The sequence below is a fragment of the Coffea arabica genome, chromosome 3c (genome assembly GCF_036785885.1).
Source record: "Coffea arabica cultivar ET-39 chromosome 3c, Coffea Arabica ET-39 HiFi, whole genome shotgun sequence".
Lineage (NCBI taxonomy): Eukaryota > Viridiplantae > Streptophyta > Magnoliopsida > Gentianales > Rubiaceae > Coffea > Coffea arabica.
In genome coordinates this window covers 35,647,497-35,669,958 of record NC_092314.1, presented here as the reverse complement: position 1 = coordinate 35,669,958, position 22,462 = coordinate 35,647,497, and the positions used below count along the sequence as shown (strand labels likewise).

The 22,462-nt window shown below is 33.0% G+C and overlaps 1 protein-coding gene across 43 annotated transcripts; it reads left to right on the top strand.

Moving 5' to 3' along the window:
- Nucleotides 1–4,188: 4,188 nt before the first annotated feature.
- LOC113734990 (putative disease resistance protein RGA3) lies at nucleotides 4,189–22,277 on the top strand. 43 transcript variants are annotated; one of them, XM_072082649.1, is made up of 10 exons: nucleotides 4,190–4,441; nucleotides 9,335–9,409; nucleotides 14,197–18,090; nucleotides 18,241–18,309; nucleotides 19,798–19,947; nucleotides 20,057–20,191; nucleotides 20,277–20,475; nucleotides 20,878–21,387; nucleotides 21,579–21,618; nucleotides 21,722–22,277. In XM_072082649.1, the coding sequence occupies exon 3, from the start codon at nucleotides 14,208–14,210 to the stop codon at nucleotides 18,036–18,038; it is 3,831 nt and encodes a 1,276-aa protein (XP_071938750.1). In that variant the 5' UTR covers nucleotides 4,190–4,441; nucleotides 9,335–9,409; nucleotides 14,197–14,207; the 3' UTR covers nucleotides 18,039–18,090; nucleotides 18,241–18,309; nucleotides 19,798–19,947; nucleotides 20,057–20,191; nucleotides 20,277–20,475; nucleotides 20,878–21,387; nucleotides 21,579–21,618; nucleotides 21,722–22,277. The 43 variants fall into 43 exon arrangements, with proteins under 43 accessions (XP_071938746.1, XP_071938750.1, XP_027117634.1 ...); XM_027261833.2 differs by having other exon boundaries at nucleotides 21,579–21,636; XM_027261841.2 differs by having other exon boundaries at nucleotides 21,573–21,618.
- Nucleotides 22,278–22,462: the final 185 nt, after the last annotated feature.

Genomic DNA, 22,462 nt, shown 5'->3' with positions numbered 1-22,462 from the left:
ACTAGGAAGGAACTCAAAAATTTATTCTTGATTGAAACTTGGTGTGAATTCTTAAAGAGTCTTTACCGCTAACATTTTAGTTCAAGTACTCTATTTACGATGCAACTAAATTATTTCCACTATAAATTCAAGAAGGGCCTCCACAAAATTTTTGTACCACTAATCTATTCAGGAGGGGAGGCACTCAAAAACAATTTATTGTTAATAAATATACTTTGGCTCCATTACTTCGTTGAGAAGGAAGTAAATAGTCTAAACTACTATCTAGATAATATATGATGGGATGAAAATAAAAAAAAACTTTGGAGTAAATAAATATATAAGGGAACACAATCAGTTCTTTTTCTTTTTTAAAAAGTTAATTTTTTGAAAATTTTGGTGCAAATTACCTCTAGCCTTTGGCTCTTATAGTCTATTTAGCAAGAAAGCCCGAATTAGACAATTTTTTACTGTAAGTTTAGGAGGAAATCCATAGAATTTTGGTGTCAACATGGGAGGGCCAAGTAAAATTTTTTTGTATGATTTCTAAAGGACCCAAAGAAATAAGAATCCCAAACATAAAAAAATAGTATAATAATAGTAATATACTCTAATATGATAACAATAATAATAATATAATGTGATATAAGAGTTCTTGATATGGCCGATCATTCGTGTTATAAGCGTGACTTATTATACGTTGGAGTTGGAGTTACCGTGTCAGCCTTAAATTTTTAATAAGTTACTAATAGGTTAATCGTGTCAACCTACAAGTTGATCAAATAATGCCCATTTTGATACCCAATTGTGAGGCTAATATTTCCTTATTGTGTTTCAATTATGTGTCTTTCAAGTCATGTTCATGCCAGGTCATTGTATCCAAAATTGCCACCCATAATTATTTCCAAGGCAAGGACTAATCTAATCATGTATCTTATTCCATGAAACAATAAGTTGATAGCTAGGTCTTGGAACATTAACCTAAGCAATTTACATATTTTTGGATTAGCTCAAAAGGTGAGAGCAAACAAGGAAACAGTTATCAAGTTCATTAAGGGTGAACATAAGTCTCTAAGAAAGCAGGAAAATTACTTAAAAATGGAATTCTGTAACCTAATTGGGGGAAATTTTAGATTAAAATAGAATTTCAATTAAAAATATTGGAGCTATGTACTAGAAAATGCTTGCTAATGGAGAATTGCCATTAAATTTAATAAGCATATATTCAGCTCCATTTATTCCATGAGGATAAACCTCAAATTGGAATGAGCGTAGATTCAATTCTATTAAAAGAATAAGAATATAATGTGAATGAAAAAAGGTCGGGAACAATTTTAAGATCTATCACCTGCAGATTGTAATGTGGCTTGTAGATTGTGTGGTGCTGTCTCACTGTTTTCATAGGAATATTCAAAATGGGACGATTTGTAGTTAAGATATCACACCAACTTAGAGTTACCTTCATTGCACTTATTTAGGGGGTCCAAATTCAGGGTCTAGCTTACAATGGCTACATTATCATTCAGATCTAATTGAATTAAGGCAAAGTAATCTATTGCATTAATAGTGGAAAAAAAAAAGTCTATTGCAGTAATATTTTGCTGATACTATATCCTTGCATAGCTTTTATCTGGAAGATTTTGGAGCATTGCTTTTGATACCAAATAAGAATTTCAAATAGGGACAAGAATTTCAATTCATTTCATGCCACAAGGAAGCATAAGAATCCAAGAAACCGAAAGAGAAAATTTTGGAATAGGGTAAAGAGAGGAAAACCTTTGGAATAAAGTAAATCACTTTGGATTTGCAGCATTACTTTTCATCTACAAGAGGAGTTAACCACAAGTTAGTACAAGATTAAATCCCAATCAATTGATAACAAGTAATGAAAAAAGATAGAAATAAAGAACAAAGTAAGAAAGGTAAAGAATTGTCTTTGCTGTATGTTATGTGATGCCTTTTTTTGGGAATCTTTTCTTCCGTTTCACTTTTCTTGTCTTATTGCTTCTTCAAGCAGTTCCTCTCTAGGGGAAAAAGCTTAAATGTTTAGTAGTTTTGTTAGAGTCAAGTCAAGTCAAATATTTAGTAGTTTTATTAATGTTAAGTAATAGTAGTTTCATTGTTTAGAAATTAATATTTTATTAGATAATTAATATTGTGGTCAAGATTTATATACCATCTAGTAGTTTATAAATAGATAGTCTTATTATTCTCATAGAAAAAGAAAATTTTGGTGTGATTTCCGAAGGAACCCAAAGAAATTAATAAGAATCCCAAACATGAAAAATAGTTAAATAATAGTACTACACTATCATGACTATAACAATAATAATATAACTTAAAAATGGGAGTCCCTAATATGGCTGATGATTTAGGTTATAAGACATGGCAGGTTGGGATTAACATGTCAATTCTTATCTTTTAACAAGTTACTAATTGGTTAGTTGTATCAACTTGTGGGTTGATCTAAAATTACCCAACGAGGAGACTAATTTTTTTATGTCGTGTTTCAATCAAGTTTCTTTCAAGTCAAGTTAATGTTGTGTCATCATATCCAAAAGTGCCATGTCTAGTTATTTCTTATGCAATGAATAATCTAATCAGCTATTTTATTTTCAATAAAGAATAAGTTGATAGCCGGGTCTTGAGAACATTAGTCAAGTAACAATAAGATTCCTGATTCGATTCTAGAGACCTTGTCTTTCCCCCTTCCCCCTTATAAGGTTTGAATTCTCCTCTTGAATAAAAAAAAAATTATCTTTGAAAAAGTTGATGACTTGAAAAGACAAAATATCTAAAACATTTTTTTTTAACTTTTAGTGTCAAACCTAAAAATCACCCTTCCATAGTGCAAATACAAAATGGAAAAATAGGGACTTAGTAATTGAGTACCTATGGCACGAGATAATCAAGATACTAAAACAATAATCTTAGATAATCAAGATACCAAAACAATAATCTTAGTACCTATGCACTATTCATGTGCGAGGCGTAACACATTTTTACTTTTTTCTTGTGTTCTATAAACAAATGCTACGTTTACTATCACCAACTTATTGTTCACATTAAACAACAATTACGGCAAAGATGCATCAGCCTGCATTAAATTAACAAATGTAAATGTATTTTAATTTTGTGCATAAAAGTCACATTTGTGCATAAAAGTCATCCCCTAAATGAACGCAATGACATCAAATACTTGCAAATCTGAAGGATAAAAATGAAGGTTCAACTTTTAACCCTCGAAACTTATTAAGATAATCCACCTAAGCAATTTAAATATTCTCAGATTAGCTCAAAATGTGGGTAAAAGTTTGGGGACATGGTAGGAGCAAATAAGAAAATATTTGTCATGCACATTAAGGGAGAAAGTAATTTAAGGGAGCAGTTAAATTATTCAAAATGGAATTCTGTAACCTATTAGGGAAAAATTACAGATTAAAATAGAAGTTCGAATTGAAAAAAAAAATGTTGGAGATACTTTATTAGAAAATGTTTGCTAATACAAGAATTGCCATTAAATTTGAATAAACATATATTCTCCTCCATTTATCCCATGAAGAGAATCCTCAAATTGGAATGAGCATAGATTCAAATGCAATGTGGTGTTTTCTCATTGTTTCAATAGCAATATCCATCCTTTTTTTCCCTTCTTTGTTGGTTTCATGGAATTCAAAAAGGGATAATTTGTAACTAAGATATCTCACATACAAGAATGTTATGGTACGTTACACCAACTTAGAGTTACCCTCTTAAAGTGGTTACATGATTTTCCATACATAATTGCAGATACTGTATATACTCTTGCATATCTTTCACCTAAAGGATTAGGATATTTTTATTGAATTAAGCCAAAGATATTTTTATTGCTGTTGGTACAGAATAACTGGGTGACCCTTCAAATTGGAACAAGAACTTTAACTCATTTCGTGCCACAAGGAAGCATAAGAATCCAAGGGACCCAAATAGAAAAATCTAGACTAAACCTTTGGAATAAAAAAAAATTCGGATGCCCTCAATATAGATTGCAGTGTTATTACTTTCGTCTACAAAAGCGGTAAACCTCAAGCCACTGCAAGAATAGATACCAATCAATTTCTAACAAGTAAGGAAAAGGCTAAAAGCAAACACTAAGGAAAGCACAGAAATGATTGCCTTTGGAATCTTTTCTTCCTTTTCATCCTGCTTTTATTATCCCTTCTTGCAGCATTTGCTCTCTCAGAGGAAAAGAATATTGAAAAGCTTCAACTTCAATTTAATTACCAAGAGAAAAGTTGAAACCACCACCAATTTGTGGACTTGCCATTTCAATCACTTAATTCCTCAGAAAAACTTCAATTTTCGATCGCACCTAGCTTCCCTGTAAAACCCCACTCAATAAAAAATTCATCTCACTCTTCCTTGGCTTCACAACAATCGTTCGACGCTGAGAAGCCATCCCATCTTTTTGCTTCAAGATCAGGTAATCTTCCCTTTCATTCATAGTTTCTTCATATTATGGGTGCATTAATTGACGTGGGGTATATGATGGAATTCCTTTTTGTCTCATGAATTTCCATAATTGCTTAATGAATGAAATCTAAAATTTCACATGTATCAGTTGTTTACTAGATACTTGATTGTGCTTTTTGTATACTTAGATCAGATAAAATCCATCATTTGATACTTAATCGAACAAGAGTGTGTAGAATGCATCGCACAATAAGTTACTCTTGGTCCCTTACTCGATTATTTGAGTAATTATAGGATTTCAATAATCCTTCAGAATTACCCTTCTTCAATAACATCTCCCAATCCTAGACAAGAAGGATGAGAGATTATGGTTCATATCTTTCTAAGAGAGTCCATTACAATTTTACTTACCTATTGAAAACAAATAAACTAAAGATGTTTAAATCTAAAGCTGTCAGTTTTGTTACAATTACCTTCTTTAAAAGACTGTTTTAATGTAAGGGCACACTTGTAGAAGTAACAAGTTTGACAATCATTTCCTTTCACTTCTCTCAACTCCGAATAATTTGAAATAGTGGTTTGAAAAGTTAAAGCTTTGAATAATTTGACCCTCAACTATGAAGATGTTTTATTTCTACAAAGACGTGGGTGAAACTTTTATGAAATTTTGACTTTTATGTTAAAAAGTAATAAAATACAAAATGTTTATGAGAATATGAAAATTATTATCAATTAATGATAATAAAATTATGAAAAATTAAGAAACAATTATAGAAGAGTATAATTTTATTGTATTTGGTATTGATATAAGGATGGAAAACATGTCAACATAGTTGTAGGTACCTAAAAATGGTTGTATGATAAGAAACAATCAGTGTGTTTGGATAATAGATCATTTGGGATAATTTTTTTTGAAAAAGAATACAGTATCATTTTTTTAATGTGATGTATGTGAGACAAAAAAATGACTAAAAAATGTGTTAATGATGCATGAAAATAAAATTTGGCAAATAATGTCTATTCAAACAAATTGAATGATAAATTTCCTTTATGAAAATGGTGAAATTAAAAGAAACTAAAGTTTTGAGTCAACATGCAATTTGTTGAGTACTTTCTTTTCGCTTTATTCATGATTACGGCTTAGGCGTGCCCAAATAATTCCTTCAAAACAATTTTGAAGGCATCCATATCAAAGCTTAATAATCATAAAAATAACAACTACAACTCCCCACAAAACCAATCAATTTAGATTTCAAATCAGGATTAACCCATCCAATTTCTGATGCCCTCCTCTAGATTTAGAACCACAACTGACAAAAAACACACAAAAACAATTCAATTGATGTTATACTTTAATTGTGCAATGGCACTGAGTTTCTTCAACTAATGAACTAATGAACTGTTTTGGAGGTGCCAAGGATTTCAAGATGTAAAAAAAGTCGAAAAAAGTAGAACTCATAACCGGGTGCACTAGAGATTAATTTTAATGAGGTATTTTCTCAATTTAGAGCTAATGATAAAATGGTATTTTAGATTCACTGTGGAAAAGTCAAGCGTTTATGGTAAAAATTGAAAGTTCTTCTGTATTTTTTTTCTTTATCTTTTTCTGTTTTTGGGAAAAGTGCTTCTGATGTTGTTCATGTTAAGGCTTAAGGTTTATTCAAACCCTCCAGTCTGTTTGGTACATTCGCATTGCTCATTTTATTTTGAAATGTGATACTTTTAATGTGGTAAAAACAAGTGATAGTTGTTTCGAGAATTGTTCAAATTATCTTGTTTAATGCATGATATATTATGGAATAATTTGCATGCATAATTTTAACCAAATAATACTCTCAAATGCAAGGTGATAGTCTAGCTAGCGGAGAAAATTTAATTTCTGGGACATCATATTTCTTGTTTTTCAGACGCTTGCTCATTTGTGATATATTGCACATAACAATTTACAGTAGCAATGTTGTAACTATACTTTAGAAGTAATAACAGGAGTAATTCGGTACCTACTGTAACCAAAGGTGAAGAACAATTCACGCAGATTGAGAAATTTATTTTGCACTACACTTAATAATTAAAGTTGTAATTGCTATTTTGCCAAAAAAAAATTCAGATATTATTTAGATCGCATCATAACACAATTTTTAACATCTTTTTTTATTTTTACATAAATCATATCATAAAAAGTACTATACTGTTATTCCAAATAATTTCCTATCCAAACATATGTGATGTTTGCAACATATTTGCACTAGTACTATAATGGTAGTTGCCTAGTGGTACTAATTATAGAATGAATGTCACCCTTTTTGCGGTTTTTGCATTTGGTTTAAGTGTTATGTCTACTCCAGTGCCGGCCCAGGTAATGAATTTAAGCTGGTCTTTTCAGGCTTAGGTGGCAAGAACCTGATCAGCCATAAACTTGGTAGTAGAAGTTTTTGATACCTATTTAGAATTTCATAAGTTACTCTTTTTTAAAATCTTATTAATCAACTGTGCACAAATTGAAGAAAGTTAAATTTGATAAACATCCATTAGTTGCCTAGTCAAAGATATGTTTTAGCCCCAATAGTGATACTGTATAATCAGAACATATATACATATATATATATATATATATATATATATATATATATATTTCAAGAAATTTAGTGATTCTAGAAGGTAGCAATCGAAATATTGGATCTTAAAATGCACAAGATAATGGAATTTTATAGCGAACAGCTGGACAGTACCAACCAATAATTGGTTTGTTTGGATAGGAATGAGTCTTCAAACTCAACGATAAAAACCAAGAAGTTTATCAATACAAACTTAATGCCAAATCTTCACGAAAAAAATGCAATTATTAGTACAAACTGTCATAAAATTAGTAAACATTATATATAAACTTGAAAAAAAAAACATTTGCATCGAATAAAGAGGTTCAGTAGTCCACACTGCATCATAAGCAAGACAACCAATTACAAATAACACTTTTACCGGCCAATGTACTATTTTGGGTGGCCACAAACAAGGAAACAAAAGGTCATTAATTTTTTTTTTCAAAGAAAAAGAAATGTGAAATCAAAGCTGGGAAAATGCTAATAAGTTAAGGCGAAGCTGCATGGTTCTTTTGTTCCACAAGTGGCTTTCTACTCATTTCATTTCTCATACCCTTCTTTCTCTACAATCCGTCAAGAAATTTGATAAATGTTACATATAATGTTGAGGGAATCTATGGCCAATTGGGTAACGATGATGGGGTTTAATACTTTATTGATCCTACTTGTTCCATCAACTATAACAATGTCTCCAAATGATTTGTCTACACTATAGGACTAATGTATTTGATAAAAATTATTACATACATACAAGTAAAAATTAACCTTCAACGTCATAATAAAACATATCTAAACTATGTAATCACCATAATTCCTCTACCCTCACCAAACAAATTACCTTATCGAGCAGTATTTTCCATTGTACGTAAATTAAACTTTCTTTTTGTTATTTCTTTATAGAATCGAATCCCATCTTAGGCGATCAATTCAGGTACTTTTTTTATAGACGTCCAGGAATCGAATCATCCCACAAGCTTTTTGCTCAAGAATCATCCCACAATTTTTTGTTAATTGTTTGATAATCAGTTAATAACTCTCAAACAATGCAAGACTGAGGAGACATTAAACCTCACTACCATAACCAAATTGAATGTAGTCACTTGTACACTTGCATTGAGCCTACGACCTGTGGACCAAAAGTTATATGTAAATTCCACAATTTTTTAAGTTGCGTTCCTCTCTTGTTAGCAAAATTTTTTTTAAAAAAAAGGTAGGAGTAGGTGTAGATTAAAACTTATCGTATTTAAAAAATAATAATAAAATAAAAAATTTATCAGAATGTGTGCTAAACCCTTTATTCCTTTCTAAATCTCCGCTCAATGAAAAATAGGGACAAAGTTAAAAGTTAGCACCTAAGAAAATGCGTCTAGCCGTCTGCCATGGATGACTCTGCTTGTCAGTTTACTTTTCAATCCCACCCGAAGTGAATTATTGAAATGGCCCAGTAAGATCATTATTGCTTCAGAATTCTTGGGCGCATGGACTCAGGCAATCTGAGATGATAAGAAAGCAACGAAGAAAAACACATGGATGGACCGGTCGTCCTTCATTTAGTCAATTTTTTACGCGTTTCGTACTCTGCTTAGTTGTTTTTCTCGCATAAGTCTGTCCACTCGTGAAAAAAGAAAGCAGAAAAAGTTAGCAAGAGTCTAATTCTTTTTCAATGTCAGCCCAATTAGTAAATGCAAGCTGTAGCTCTGTTTAGATTATTGAGGTTTTCAAAAATTAATTTTTTAAATATTATTAAAATTTTTAAAAAATATTCTAAAAAGTAATTTAAAATTTTTTAATAATTAAAAAATATCTCAAAATATATTTTAAAAACTCTTCTACTCTTAAATATCTCAAAATATTTTTAAAAAATATTTTAAAATATACTATAAAAACTCTGCTATAGTAAAATTTTTTAAAAGCATCCAAAAAACAGTTAATCCAAACGTTTTTTCTGATGTTGAGAAATTGAACTATTTTTTTTCTTTTTCCTTTTCAATTCGCATACCTTGATCTGTCGTAGACATTCAGAAACATTATTATTATTTGAGTACTACTACTAAAGTGAAGTTCAAAGAAAAGGAACTTCCAAAGCAATACCAAACATTTGCTGACAATGAATTTTAGAAGTATTTTCCACCCAAAATTCGGCTGAAATGGTAGGAAAAGCGGAAGACGTAAAGTTTATTTTTACAATATGACAGCTTTACCCTTAAAAAGTTCATAGGGAAAAATTAAAAATTCCCCGTGATTTCTAGCTTCCCTATGAAATCCACTCAATCAAAAATTCATCTCACTCTTCCTTCTCTTCACAGCAACCTCTGACACTGCTAGAGAGTAGAGAGAAAATAGAGAAGCTACTCTTTCCCATCTTTTTGCTCCAGGACCAGGTAATTCTCTCTTTCATTGATAGTTTCTTCATATGGTTGCTTCTATGGTGGAAAGTAAGTTGACCTGCCCACCCTAGGCAGAAAGAGTGCTAGAAGGACAGCTCAGCACAAGCATATCTATCCATGTTTTTGGGGCCCAGTTGAGAGTAGGTGACCGGCAAAGCCTTTTTATCATCTGAAGGAGCTAAGAGCAAATACTAATATAAATTGGGTTGGGTGATTAAATAAATTAGTGAAACAATAGATGCTATACTGGAATAACAATAAGAGCCAAGTTTGTCCTTTTTAAATTTGTTATCATCAGAGGCGGAGGAAACAGAAGGTGGGATAAAAAATTTTCACATTAAATTAAATTATTTTTTTAAACTAAGCAACTAATTTTTATTTACATTGTAATTGTTTTTTAACATAATTGGGTTTCACCTTTTTACTTTATCATCAATTGCATTTTTTGCTTGCTTGTTTCAATGGATTTGCTATCATTAGATAATCCTATATCAACAAAATCTTTTAATTCAGCACTTACTTTTAAGTGTAAAGTTTGATTTTTACTATGATTTGATTATCCTTATCATTAGATCATTTTAATATTTAAAAATTCTCAAAATTTGACACTAATTTACTGGTCAAATTTGTGATTTATAGTTTGTCATGTCCAATATAACTAGTTGCAGAGTTAGAATTTAAATTCATAACCATCTAGTTATTTCAATAGTTCAAACGTTCAATCTTTGAAACTTTTGTATTATATGATTTATGTTTATGATTATTTTATCTACAATCTCAATTCTAGTTTCTTGGTGTATTATGTTAATTATATTTATGATTACTTATCTACAAATTTGATATCAATTTGAAAGTCACTATGTTACGTATAAGATTACTTATCTAATTTCTAAATTAAAATTAAAATCTACCAGGTCAATTATGTCACGATTCTGGTTTTTTGTAACACTGTGTTAATTATATTTCTAATTATTCATCTACAATTTTGATTCCAATTAAAAAATCACTGTCTATGAGGACTTAGTTAGAGGGATCGCTGTTAGTATAAACTTTTTAATACCATTTTCTAAACTTTCAATTTTATCCTTAGGGAAAAACTTTTAATTTTTGCTCTAATTGTTTAATCACATTTTGCCAATATAACTACCTTAAGTATTGTAATTACCAAATTACTATAACCTTATGAACCAAAATTCTTCAATAAATTATTGTGAAAAATAAAATTTTTATAAAATTAATTCCTTTTAATTATTTATGTATATAATTACTCATCTACGCGAACTAACAATTAAATTTAATCCTTGAGATTGGAGTACACATAAATACATTTATAGGCTTTTAACTTACCAAAATTGCCCTTCAAATTTTGTCCTTCGCCAATTTGGCCTGGGAGCTGCTCCCCAGCTGATGCCAATTATTGGATAATCCGACAAACCCAATTAACCCATTTAGAATTATCTTCTCCCAAGTCTCTTCTCTTCCCCTACCCCTTTTTTTCAAAATTTTCATTTTGTCATGATCTTAACTAATTTTGTTTCATTATTATTATTATTATTGTTGGTTTTATTTTATTATTTTATTTTCTCTTAGTTTGTTAACTTGCTCATTTTTTAGCATTATCAATTTATGATAAGTTTTAGCCTCTTTTTATATTCTTATTATTCAATTATTAAATAATATGTAATTTTGTGACATAGAGTATAAATGAAAAAAATTGGTAATTAGGCTTATTGAGCATTATAAGTAAATATTTAAAACTAATGATGGGTACAAAGAGTGGTATAAATTGATAATTTAGTTTGCAAAAATGAATTTAAATGAGTTTATAAAAAGTTAAAATAAATGGGTTATAAATGGGTAATTGGGTTATCCATTTCATTTTTTGACTTACCCATTTATACTCATTTAATTAAATGGGTATAAATGAGTTGACTCACTTATACCCATTACCCATTTTACCCAATCCAAACCCACCAAAGTCATCCATTTTGACACCTCTAGATGAAACCCGGAAATCTTGAGTGAATTAATGACTTTCTTGCATCAAAACCTGAGTTTTGTTATTAGTTATTACTGACAAGGTGTTTAACATATCAGTCCAATTTTCAGAGTTACTATCCCGAGTTCAACATGCCATGTTGGTGCCAACTGGGTTATGGTTATGAAATTGGTTTCTTGTTAATTATTATTACAAAAAATATTTATAATTGGAAAAGATTCAATTCTTGCATATTGAATAATAAATATTTATAGGAAAAATCATTTAAAATGTCTTTCAAATTTCGTTAAATGAAATAGTATTTTTCTTAAAGAAAAAAGAAAAATTTGGTTAAATTATATTTAAAAAGAATTAAAAAGGATAAATGCAATAAAGGAAAAATGCTTTTGAACCAATAAATGAATTAAAAAATTAAATGACAAAAATTGGATAAATTACTTTAAACAAAATAGAAAAAAAGACCACTTTAAAATGTCTTTAAAGACGTCATTTTAAAATAATTGGGGATGTTGTATTGGGTCAAAAAACCAAAATTAAACTACGCCCCGTGTTCATTACCGGTTCTAGCCCGTCTTCGGTTGCAAATTTCATTTTTTGGTCTGTTTTCTGGCCCACCTAACTTAGTTGTCCGATTCCTATTACTTCTTCCCACTATGAAACGATGACTCAGCTTTTCGCCATAGAAGCAACCTCTTCATATTACAGGTACATTGACTGCGGTATACGAAGGAATTCCATTTTTGTCTTATGAATTTCCACAATTGCTAATGAATGAAATCTAAAATTTCAAGAGTGGGTATTAGTTGTTTACAAGATATTTGATTGTGCTTTTTATACACTTAGTTCAGATGAGATCCATCACTAGATGCTTATCAAACAAGAGTGGGTAGAATGCATCACACAATGAGTTATTCTTTATTTTTTACTTGATTATTTAAATTATTATAGAATATCAATAATCTTTCAAAATTATCCCTCTTTAATAATATCTCCCAATCCTAGGCAAGTAGGATGAGAGATTAAGAGAGTCCATTATTATTTTGGTTTCCTATTGACTCGTACAACAAACAACAAGTAGTAGTGTTTAAAGCTAAAGCTGCCAATTTTATTTTTCAAAGATTTTTTAAGGTAAGGGCACACTTGTCAAAGTAACCAGTTTGGCAATCATTCCTGTCACTTCTCTTAACTTTCAATAATTTGAAATAGTGGTTTGAAAAGCTAGACTATAGTAAGGGGGGTTTTATTTCTGCGTGGATGAAGCCCTTATATTTTTTTTTTATTATCGAATTTTGACTTTTATTTTTTTAAAATAATAAAATACAAACAAAAAGTTCATGAATATGAAAAGTATTGTTAATGATAATAAAATTGTGAAAAATTAAGAAACAATTACAGAAGGGTATATTTTTATGATATTTGGTATTGATAATAGGATGCAAAACACGGCAGCATAGTTGTAGGTACCTAAAAATGGATAAATATGATAAGAAACAAATTATGTTAATATTCCTTTATAAAAATGGTGAAATTAAAAGAAACTAAGTTTTGGAGTTGAGATGCAATTTGTTGAGTACTTTCTTTTCGCTCTATTCGGCCCAAGGAACTAAGGAAATCCTTTCCTTTTCAATTTTTTTCCTTTTCGCTTTATTCATGATTACAGTTTAGGTGTGCCCAATTAATCCCTTCAAAACAATTTTGAAGGCATCCATATCAAATCTTAATAATCATAAAAATAGCAACTACAACTCCCACAAAACCAAGCAGTTTAGATTTCAAATCAAGATTACCCATCCAATTCCCGATACCTTCCTCTAGATTTTGTAACATAATTAACAAAAATTGATTCGATCAACAAACACCGAGGCTAGCACTGAATTGATGTTATACTTTAGTTGTGCAAATAACTTGATAAAAGATTATTTGACATAATTTTTTGAAAAAAATATCATAATATTTTTTGTAATACGATATATACGATGTAAAAAGATAGTTGAAAAAATAAAGATGTCATTGAAAACTGTATTTATAATGTGATCAAATAAATTTCTACAAGAATTTTGTCGTGTCTGACTTGCATGTATGATGTATATGACAACTTTATGTTAACGCAGGTCCATTAACGCATTGGTGCCGCATCCGTAACAATAATAATAGACTTCTAGTTTCATTTAGAGCATCTCCAATGGGGGTGTAATGGCTCCCCATTACACCCCTCCATGACACGGCTCCCCATTGGAGCCGTGTCATGCGGATTACACGCATCATACATATGATGCGTGTAATCCGTTGATTTTTCTTCCCATGCACATCAAATATTTATTTAATTTTCTACATAATTATTTTTTAAAAAATAACAATATATTATTTTTGAAACATAGAAAAAGATATATTATTCAAACTTAACAATTAATAATATCATTTTTAGAAAATAAAAAAATTCAAAATGTATAAAATTTAACGAAAGTTAGTACTTTATTTTTTAAAAATAACAAAATTAGTTTTAAAAATTACTTTATTTATTTATGGGATATGAGTTATGCATTATTAAAATAAATATTTGATTAATTGTGGACCCATGCTATTACACCTTGTGGAGTGTAATCCATTGTGAGTGAAAGTGTAATAAAAGAGGAGAAAGTGGAATGCTGACGTGGCATGTGGATTACACTCCACAAAGTGTAATCCATTGTGGATGCTCTTACTGATACATTCAACTCTTCCTCATCTTCAAAGTTCCATTCCACACTCTCAAAACTATTAAATTCTCTCTTCTTAATCTCAGATATCGACCTGATGGCGGATGCAGTGCTTGGTTCCACTACACAAGTTCTAGTGCAGACGGCAATAAACTCGGCTTCCGAACAAATTGGCCAGTTTGTTGGCTTCAAGAAAGATTTGCAGAAACTGAAAGATACGTTGACTGAAATCCAGGCTTTCCTTAGTGACGCTGAGAAAAAGCAGGTGACTGAAAATTTCGTGAAGCTTTGGCTGGAGAATCTTGAACGTGTGGCTTTCGATGCTGAAAATTTGCTGGATGACTTCAACTATGAAATGATTCGACGCAAAGTTCAGATCCGAAACCAAATGAAGAGGAAGGTATGCTTCTTCTTCTCAGTCTCCAATCCCATTGCATTTCGTTGCAGAATGGCCAGAAAAATTCAGAAAATCAATATGGATTTGATAAGTATCCATGAACAAAGAACAACACTTTGTCTTCTCCGGTCACAGAATGAAGCCAGAGATGCCCCTGCTATTTCATCTCCCGGCGGAGAAGCATTTATGAAGAACAGAGAGACTGACTCTGTCACTGTTGATGTGAGTTTTGTTGGAAGAGATGGTGATGTTTCAGCAATAGTAACACAATTGACTGCCACGAATAATAATGAAACTATCTCCGTTCTTCCTATAGTAGGGATGGGCGGTATCGGGAAGACCACATTGGCTCGAAAAGTTATCAATGATCCAAAGATTGAAAAACATTTTGAGAAGAGAATGTGGGTATGTGTTTCGGAGGATTTCAATTCCAATAGGCTGTTTGGAATGATTCTACAATCGCTGCAAGGTCGAGAGCCTGAAGCTAAGGATAGGGACGCCAGAGTCAAGCAGCTTAAGGCATTATTGGACGGTAAAAAATGCCTGTTGGTCTTGGATGATGTGTGGAATAAGGAGTCCATGCTATGGAATGATTTTCTTGGGTCTATGAAAGGTACTAACCAAGCCATGGGGAGTTGGATTCTTCTGACCACTCGTGAGCAACAGGTGGTAGACATCACCAGAATTTCTTCTTCTCAGGGTTATTCCTTGAAACAATTATCAGATGATCAATGTTGGCGCATTCTCAAAGAAAATGCATTTTGTGGTCGGGAAGTGCAGGATGGGCTGCAAGATATAGGGTTAAAGATTGCACAAAGATGCGGAGGCTTACCATTGGCTGCAAGTGTTCTCGGTGGCATGTTGCGCATCAAGGGAACAGATGAATGGCAAAAATTAGAGAGTAGGCTTCAAATTTTAGGTGGAGGTGAAAATAGGTACATTAAAGAAATTTTGAAGTTGAGCTTTGATCATCTTCCGTATCCATCTCTTAAAAAGTGTTTTGCATATTGTTCAATTTTTCCCAAGGATTTTCAAATGGAAAGGAATCAACTAATCCAACTTTGGGCGGCAGAAGGATTTCTTCATCCAAATCCAAGAGACAAGATGGGTATGGAGGAAGTTGGTAATGATTATTTTACCATTTTGTTGGAGAGTAACTTGTTTCAAGATGCCGAGGAGGATGATTATGGGAATGTTTTGAATTGCAAAATGCATGATCTTGTGCATGACATGGTGCAATCCATTTCCAATTCCAAAACTTTAAGGTTGACAGAGTCTAGTAGCATTGATATGGAGACGTCTTCTATTCGGTATCTTGCACTGGAGATAAGTGGAAAAGAAATGATGTTTCCTTCCACTGAAAGTTTCAAGCATATTACGACATTGTTTTTGCAAGGAAACAGATCACTTAATGATAGGAAGATGTCATTTTTTATGTTGCGAGTTTTGAACTTAAGGACATCGAGTGTCGAAGAGCTTCCTAAATCAATTGGGAAGCTAGCTCATTTGCGATATCTTGATTCGTCACAAACTTCAATCAAAACATTGCCAGAGTCTCTATGTCAACTTTACAATTTGCAGACATTAAGAGTTAAATATTGTCGCTCACTGAAAAAGTTTCCTAAGAATTTCAAGAATTTGGTGAATTTGAGGCACTTTGACTTTTTCAATTATGATAGATCAAGTGATATCATGCCTTTTGAGATCGGACAGTTGCAATTTCTCCAAACTTTGCCATTTTTCAATATTGGTGAAGAAAGAGGTCGGCAAATTGGAGAATTGAGGAATTTGAAGAATCTCAGTGGACAACTTGAGTTACGTAATCTTGAGTTAGTGAAAAGCAAAGAAGAAGCCGAGTCTGCAAATCTGATTGGGAAGCCAAACATTGATGAGTTCAGATTACTATGGAATGAAATAGATGATTCAAGAAATAATGATAGTGAATACAATCGAGTGCTGGAAGGCTTGCATCCTCACCAAAATTTGAAAGGTTTGGTAATTGAAAGATTTTTTGGTGGTCAACTTTCAACGTGGATTGGAAAACTTGGGAAATTGGTGAAATTTGAATTGCAAAATTGCAAAAACTGCAAAGAGTTGCCAACTCTTGGAAACATGCCCTTCCTCAGATTTCTTCACTTGGATGGACTTGACAGCCTAGCAAGCATAGGCCCTTCCTTTTATGGCAGATCAGGCGTGCATAGTGGCAGTACCAGTCAAGGACACGTAAACTTGTTTCCAGCACTTGAAGATCTCAGTCTAGGTGATATGCCAAATTTGAGGGAATGGATGGAAGCAACAGTTGATGATGGGACAGTGGTGGTGTTTCCGGTCCTCCATACTATGAGGATTAATAATTGCCCTCAATTAGCCACTTTTCCAAATTATTTTCCACGTCTCGAGGAATTGAACATCAGGAAGACCCAGAATGGATCGGCATTAATGACATATATTTGTAGTGGAGTCAGCACTCTCACTAGACTTTTCGTTGAGAATGTGAATGGGCTCACCAAGGTACCAAATGTGTTATTCCAAAACAATCACAAGCTTGCACATCTCTGGCTAAACGATTGTGGTGATTTGACCCAATTTTTGGACTTTTCGTTTGAGGTTCCTCAAACTTCAGAAGGACCAAATTGTCAATCAGTACTTGAGCACACTAGTATTGACAATAATGCTTCTCAACATTTGGCTGGCCTCGAGTCCCTAGAGGAATTATTTGTTTGGGGCTGCCACTCGCTCGAGTCAATTTCAATCCCTAAGGGACGCAAATACCTCGCTGCCTTGCGACAATTATGGATTTGGTCCTGCAATGGGTTGACCCACTTGTCCATCCCCCAAATATCTGAGTCAGAGTGGGATTCCACTTCTTCACCCTTCTCCTCCTCCGGTACTTGTCCTCCTCCTCTTCCTCTTGAGCGATTGACAGTATACGAATGCCCCAATCTTATCTCCTTCCCAATTGATTTAACCCGAACACCTTCTCTCTCTTCCCTGAGCATATCAAAATGTAAGGAATTAACCGACTTGCCCAAGGGGAAGCTTTGTTCTCTTACAAGATTGAGACAATTATACATCGGACCATTCTCAGAAACCACCACAGAGCTGCATTCCTTCCTATACCTCTTTGATGCTCTCCCACCACCACACCCCTACTTCCCCTCCCTTTCAATATTATGGCTGTATGGATGGCCTCATTGGGAATCTCTGCCCAAGCAACTTCAGCACCTCTCTGCCCTGACAACTCTTGGACTATATGGTTTTGGAGTAAAATCATTGCCCGATTGGTTTGAGAAGCTTTCCTCACTTGAAGAACTCGATCTCGACAATTGTAAAAAGCTAGAGAATTTACCCTCTCACCAGTCTATGAGAAGCCTCACCAGACTAAGAGGGCTGTGGATTCGAGACTGTCCCCTTCTAAAGGAAAGATGCAATCCAGTGAGTAGCAGCAGCAGCAGCGACCCCATGTCTGAGTGGTCCAAGATCTCTCACATTCCCTTTATTGTAATTGATGGGAAGAATATCAGAGGCTAATGTCCATTTGAAGCTCACAAATCATGTCAGTTTCCCCAACCAAAGCTACTAGGTAATCCTCTGTACTACTTCACAGTTTTGCCAATTAATTACTGCTGCTTCTATCCATCTATGCTTATTTCTTTTCCCTTAAAATCTTTTCTTAGTATTGACAGCGGTAATGTATTGATATTGTTTGTCAATCGAATCTTTAATTGTGCAGCCTAAATTTTGCCGAATAACTGTTGCAAACCTATTTTTCTTTGGTTCTCTCTGAATTTCTGCTTTCCAGGTAACCTCTCCGTTCGTTTGTTTGTTTGTTTCTCCTCCGAGTTTCTACTTTTTAGATATTCATTTGTGATCTACTGCCACTTTTAACTTCCTCTGATTAATCGTATGTTTCAACTTGTTAAAGAATTAACAGTGTCCGAAAGTTGGTTGATGACAGCAATTTTGTGAGATCATACCTGGAATTTATTGCGAAACATAATTGTCGTGTCTGATATGGTTATCCACAACCATTTCTAGTTGCCATATTTTATGGAAATTTTCAAAATTTTGCAGTTTTTAGCGGGTGACATAAGCTTAACCAACTCAGGGCGGTCAATTAGGCTAATTTTTCACCATATCCAACAAGTATTTTTGATCAAATTTGTTCGGTCTTATTTTCCTTCTACTTTGCTTAAGCACTGTGTGCGTTATGTATCAATCTTTTATGTCCATTTTTTTTCTTAATTTCATTACTGGTCATTTCAGTTAATTGTTAATTCAAATCTAGATTTTTAGGCAGCAGTGGAAGTGTAAAATCTTGCCTTTTGCTCAGACAGATTACGAGACTGCCTGGGCTTCTTTTGAAGTTCTAAAAGTGGTATATTTGGTATGAGTGAGTTTCTGTGTCACAATATTTAGCTACGCAAGCTGCTTTCGGCATGCCATTAATGCTTAACAATCATTCTTCCTAGTTTCTCCTTTATTTTGCCATTTATATATTCATCCTTGTGCAACCCCTATGCGTATGAGATTGTAAGGATTGACAACTGAAGTGGCTGACTAACACCACTATCATGTTGAAGTGTTAAGAATGTTTTATATGAGAATGACAGTGGACAAGCTCAGTGAGTCATATAGGTACTTTTGGGTGTCTTTCTAGTAAAAGCTTTGTAACATAATGAGCAAATGGATAATGTTTTGTGGCAGTGATGCAAAGCTTTCCATTCAGTTGAGAATTTTCACTTAATAGCTGAAAGCAAGAGGTTTTTTACTCAAAATGCTGATTTTTCCCCCTGTCAAAGAATGCAGTTCATGAAGTAAACTGAATTCCCAACGTAAGAGATTTTTCCTCAAAATGCTGATTTTTTTTTTTTTTTGGTTTTTTGGACTTCAAGAAGTAAACTGAATTCCCTATGGTTACATGGAGATTCTGAACTTAGCATGATCATTTTTTCACTTTCTTTGAACAAATTGTAGTAGTACTCGGAGTTTGTTAGGCTATTAAGTATTGGACTTGAAAAAGGTCAGTATTTAGTGGGATTAGGATAACACAATTTGGGTTAAATAGTTCTGGCAAATCAACTCTCTAACCTTTTTTGAGGAGCTCAGGGCTATTAACTAGTTAATCTGCTATAGCAACATTCACTACTTGGGAAAATAGTGATCACTATTTTGTATTGTCTGGCAACTTATTTGATAATCATCTTATTTTGGGTGTCTGCTTTTATTTTTTATATTCTCATTTATGATTTTTTCTTTATAATATTACTGAAACATCCGAACTCTTCAGCTATTGCAGTTTCCTTTTCCTCAAGAGGACTTGTTCACTTGGTGAGGGCCTTCTATCTTCAAAAGTGTCCATCAGGGCTCTTCCAAGGGGAACTCTTCCTTCTTCTTGATATGGAGAATATTTTGAAGCGATTCATCTCTTAGTTGCGGAGTTAGTTCTAATCCTTTAATAAATTATACGTGTCTATTGAAAAATATTACTGGGAGATTACATTCTTTTATGTCATAAATTCTCAAGTGCAACTCTGCTTTTTATACAGTTGTTTGAGAGCTGGACATCTGATGTATGGTCTAAAGACATGTTTTGAAGTTTTCCTATGTGTGAAAAGCTGTGATCATAAGCTGTTCTCTCAATCTGATGGGGCTATTACAAGGTTGATGGAAAATATGCCATGGTTAATACTCTCCCTTTGCTCATGTCATAAAGTCTTCCAGCCTATCATGCTATATTGATAATTGTGAGTCGTTGAAATGAATCAGGTTAATGGACTATGGAGAAAGTTATGTTTTTTATGTACGAGTGGTAGAGTTCAACACTGGAAGTATACATGAAATTCTGATCCGTATCATTGAATCAGGAAGGATCAACCTTGTTAGCAATACAGTCCTTGAGGATGGCAATTTCCCGGTGAGAGAGTGTCAATGCCTTGTAAGGGGAACCTCTTATGAAAAAAACTTGGTGAGTTATTTTTCCTCTACAAAATTATAAGTATGGTGAATAGACAAGCCAAACACCTTTTGTAAATACGCTGAAATTAGAAAAACAAGTGAATAAAAACTCTAGATTGCTCATTATGTGCACTAAGTAGCTTCATTGGGAAAAAAATATAAAGAATATGCTACTTAATTATCAAGAAACATCACTTGTCGGGATTAGGATTTATAGTCTTGCAAATTCAGTGTTTTCAATTGTTTAGTGAGTTCTTACAAAGTTATTTTGCATTTTCAAGATTGCAATTGCTTATAAATTTTGGGGAGGGTACCTGAATGCTAGTGCCATCCTCTAATGTTCTTATTTCTTTGCTTCTTATTTGTGATTTTTTATGTATATTGTTGTGGACTTCTGATTTTATGTTTCAAGTGTAAGGACTATTCCTATTGAAACAAGTGTTCTTATCATCTTAGAGTGAAGATTTGAACAAGATCCAGAGTCCAGATACTTTGTTTGGATTGTTTGACTGCTTGGATATAAAGATTGAGGTGGGGCTATGTTACAGCTTCAAATGGTTTTCTAGTGGCATAACCTGATGTTAACTAAATTCATGATAAATACTGAATTCATGATGTAAAGTCAATTTTAATAACTTTGAAATAGGTGACCTTAATGTGGTTAGCTAGTTAATTCAGCATGACTGTAATCCATTCTGTATTGATGATGTATGCTCATTGTTCAACTTGTAATCGGATGCCATTTCTTCCTGTGGTCATAGGCAATTCTAAGCCTAATTTAAGAGTCTATAGTTACAATGGTGATTCCTTGAAAGTATACAAGAGGATGAGGCAGCGAGAGAGATTTTATTGAGGCCTAGAGCTCTATAAGAATCTGCATGAATGATGATTCTGGCTGGCTACAGGGATTCTCATTCATGTGGTACACTTCTCCTTGTGATTTTAATATTCTGATTCAAGGAAATTTACCCGGTTTTCATTACTTTTGCTGATTTCTTTGTGTTTTCGACCGAGTTTCATAATCAATATAATCAAAAAGATCTTGACAGATTGCCATTTATTTTAAACTTGTATGAAATTGTGAATCTTTTGCCCATTATTTACAAGGTAAAGAACAGAGATATGGATTAGCCAATACATGGAAAAGCAGCAGGTTGGATTTTAAGTCATGGTGTGTCCTTGCTCGTCTGCAGCTTCCATTTTCTGGAGTGTACTCACTACTGCACTTAACCTAATGACTTTTTAAATGCTTATAGCCTTGCAGAAACAGAATTCGCCTCCATTCTGATGACGAATGCTGCTAATGGGGCTTGTCAGCCCTTTAAGGAAACATAGCTTTGTCTACTGAAGAAGCTTTCACTGATCTGTTGAAGGATTCTGAGTTGGCACATCTGAAAAGCTTGAGTGGTAACCCTCGTACCAATTCATCAGGAGCCTCCCTATAGGATGCATATCTTCTGATCTAAAGGGAAGGTGCTGTAACAAGATTTGCTGCCCCGACATTGAATGGCACTGGCATTACCAGATTGGCTACTTTGAGATTGATCATATTCTAATTGGATGCTAAGTTGTCAAAATTTGCTCAAATTCTCAGAAAATACTTGTCTATGCCTATGTTATGTATGCCTCAATACAGTATACACCATTATGCTGGCTTCAGTTCTATGTTAGGGATGTCTCAGTGCAGTATACACGATTATTGCTACATGTAAAAGTCAATGAGTATTACAATTTAACACATTGTAACGTATATGATCTTGCACAATCTATTTTGAGCTTTGGGAAAATCTGATGCAGAGAATATTTGCAAAATTTGTTACCTTGAATTTAAATCATTTGGAGAACACACATGCACTTTCAGGAAGGAAATGGCAAGTAGTCTATTAATATTGTTTTTGGAGGCTAATACATTTGATGTCGTGTTCACCTGCAAACTTTTGCACTTTTTTTTATGCTGACTTAGGTAGATATTAATCAGTTGCCAACAAAAATTAGCA

Coding starts and splice junctions, on each gene's coding strand:
- LOC113734990 (XM_072082645.1), top strand. CDS start 14,208: ATGGCGGATGCAGTGCTTGGTTCCACTACACAAGTTCTAGTGCAGACG.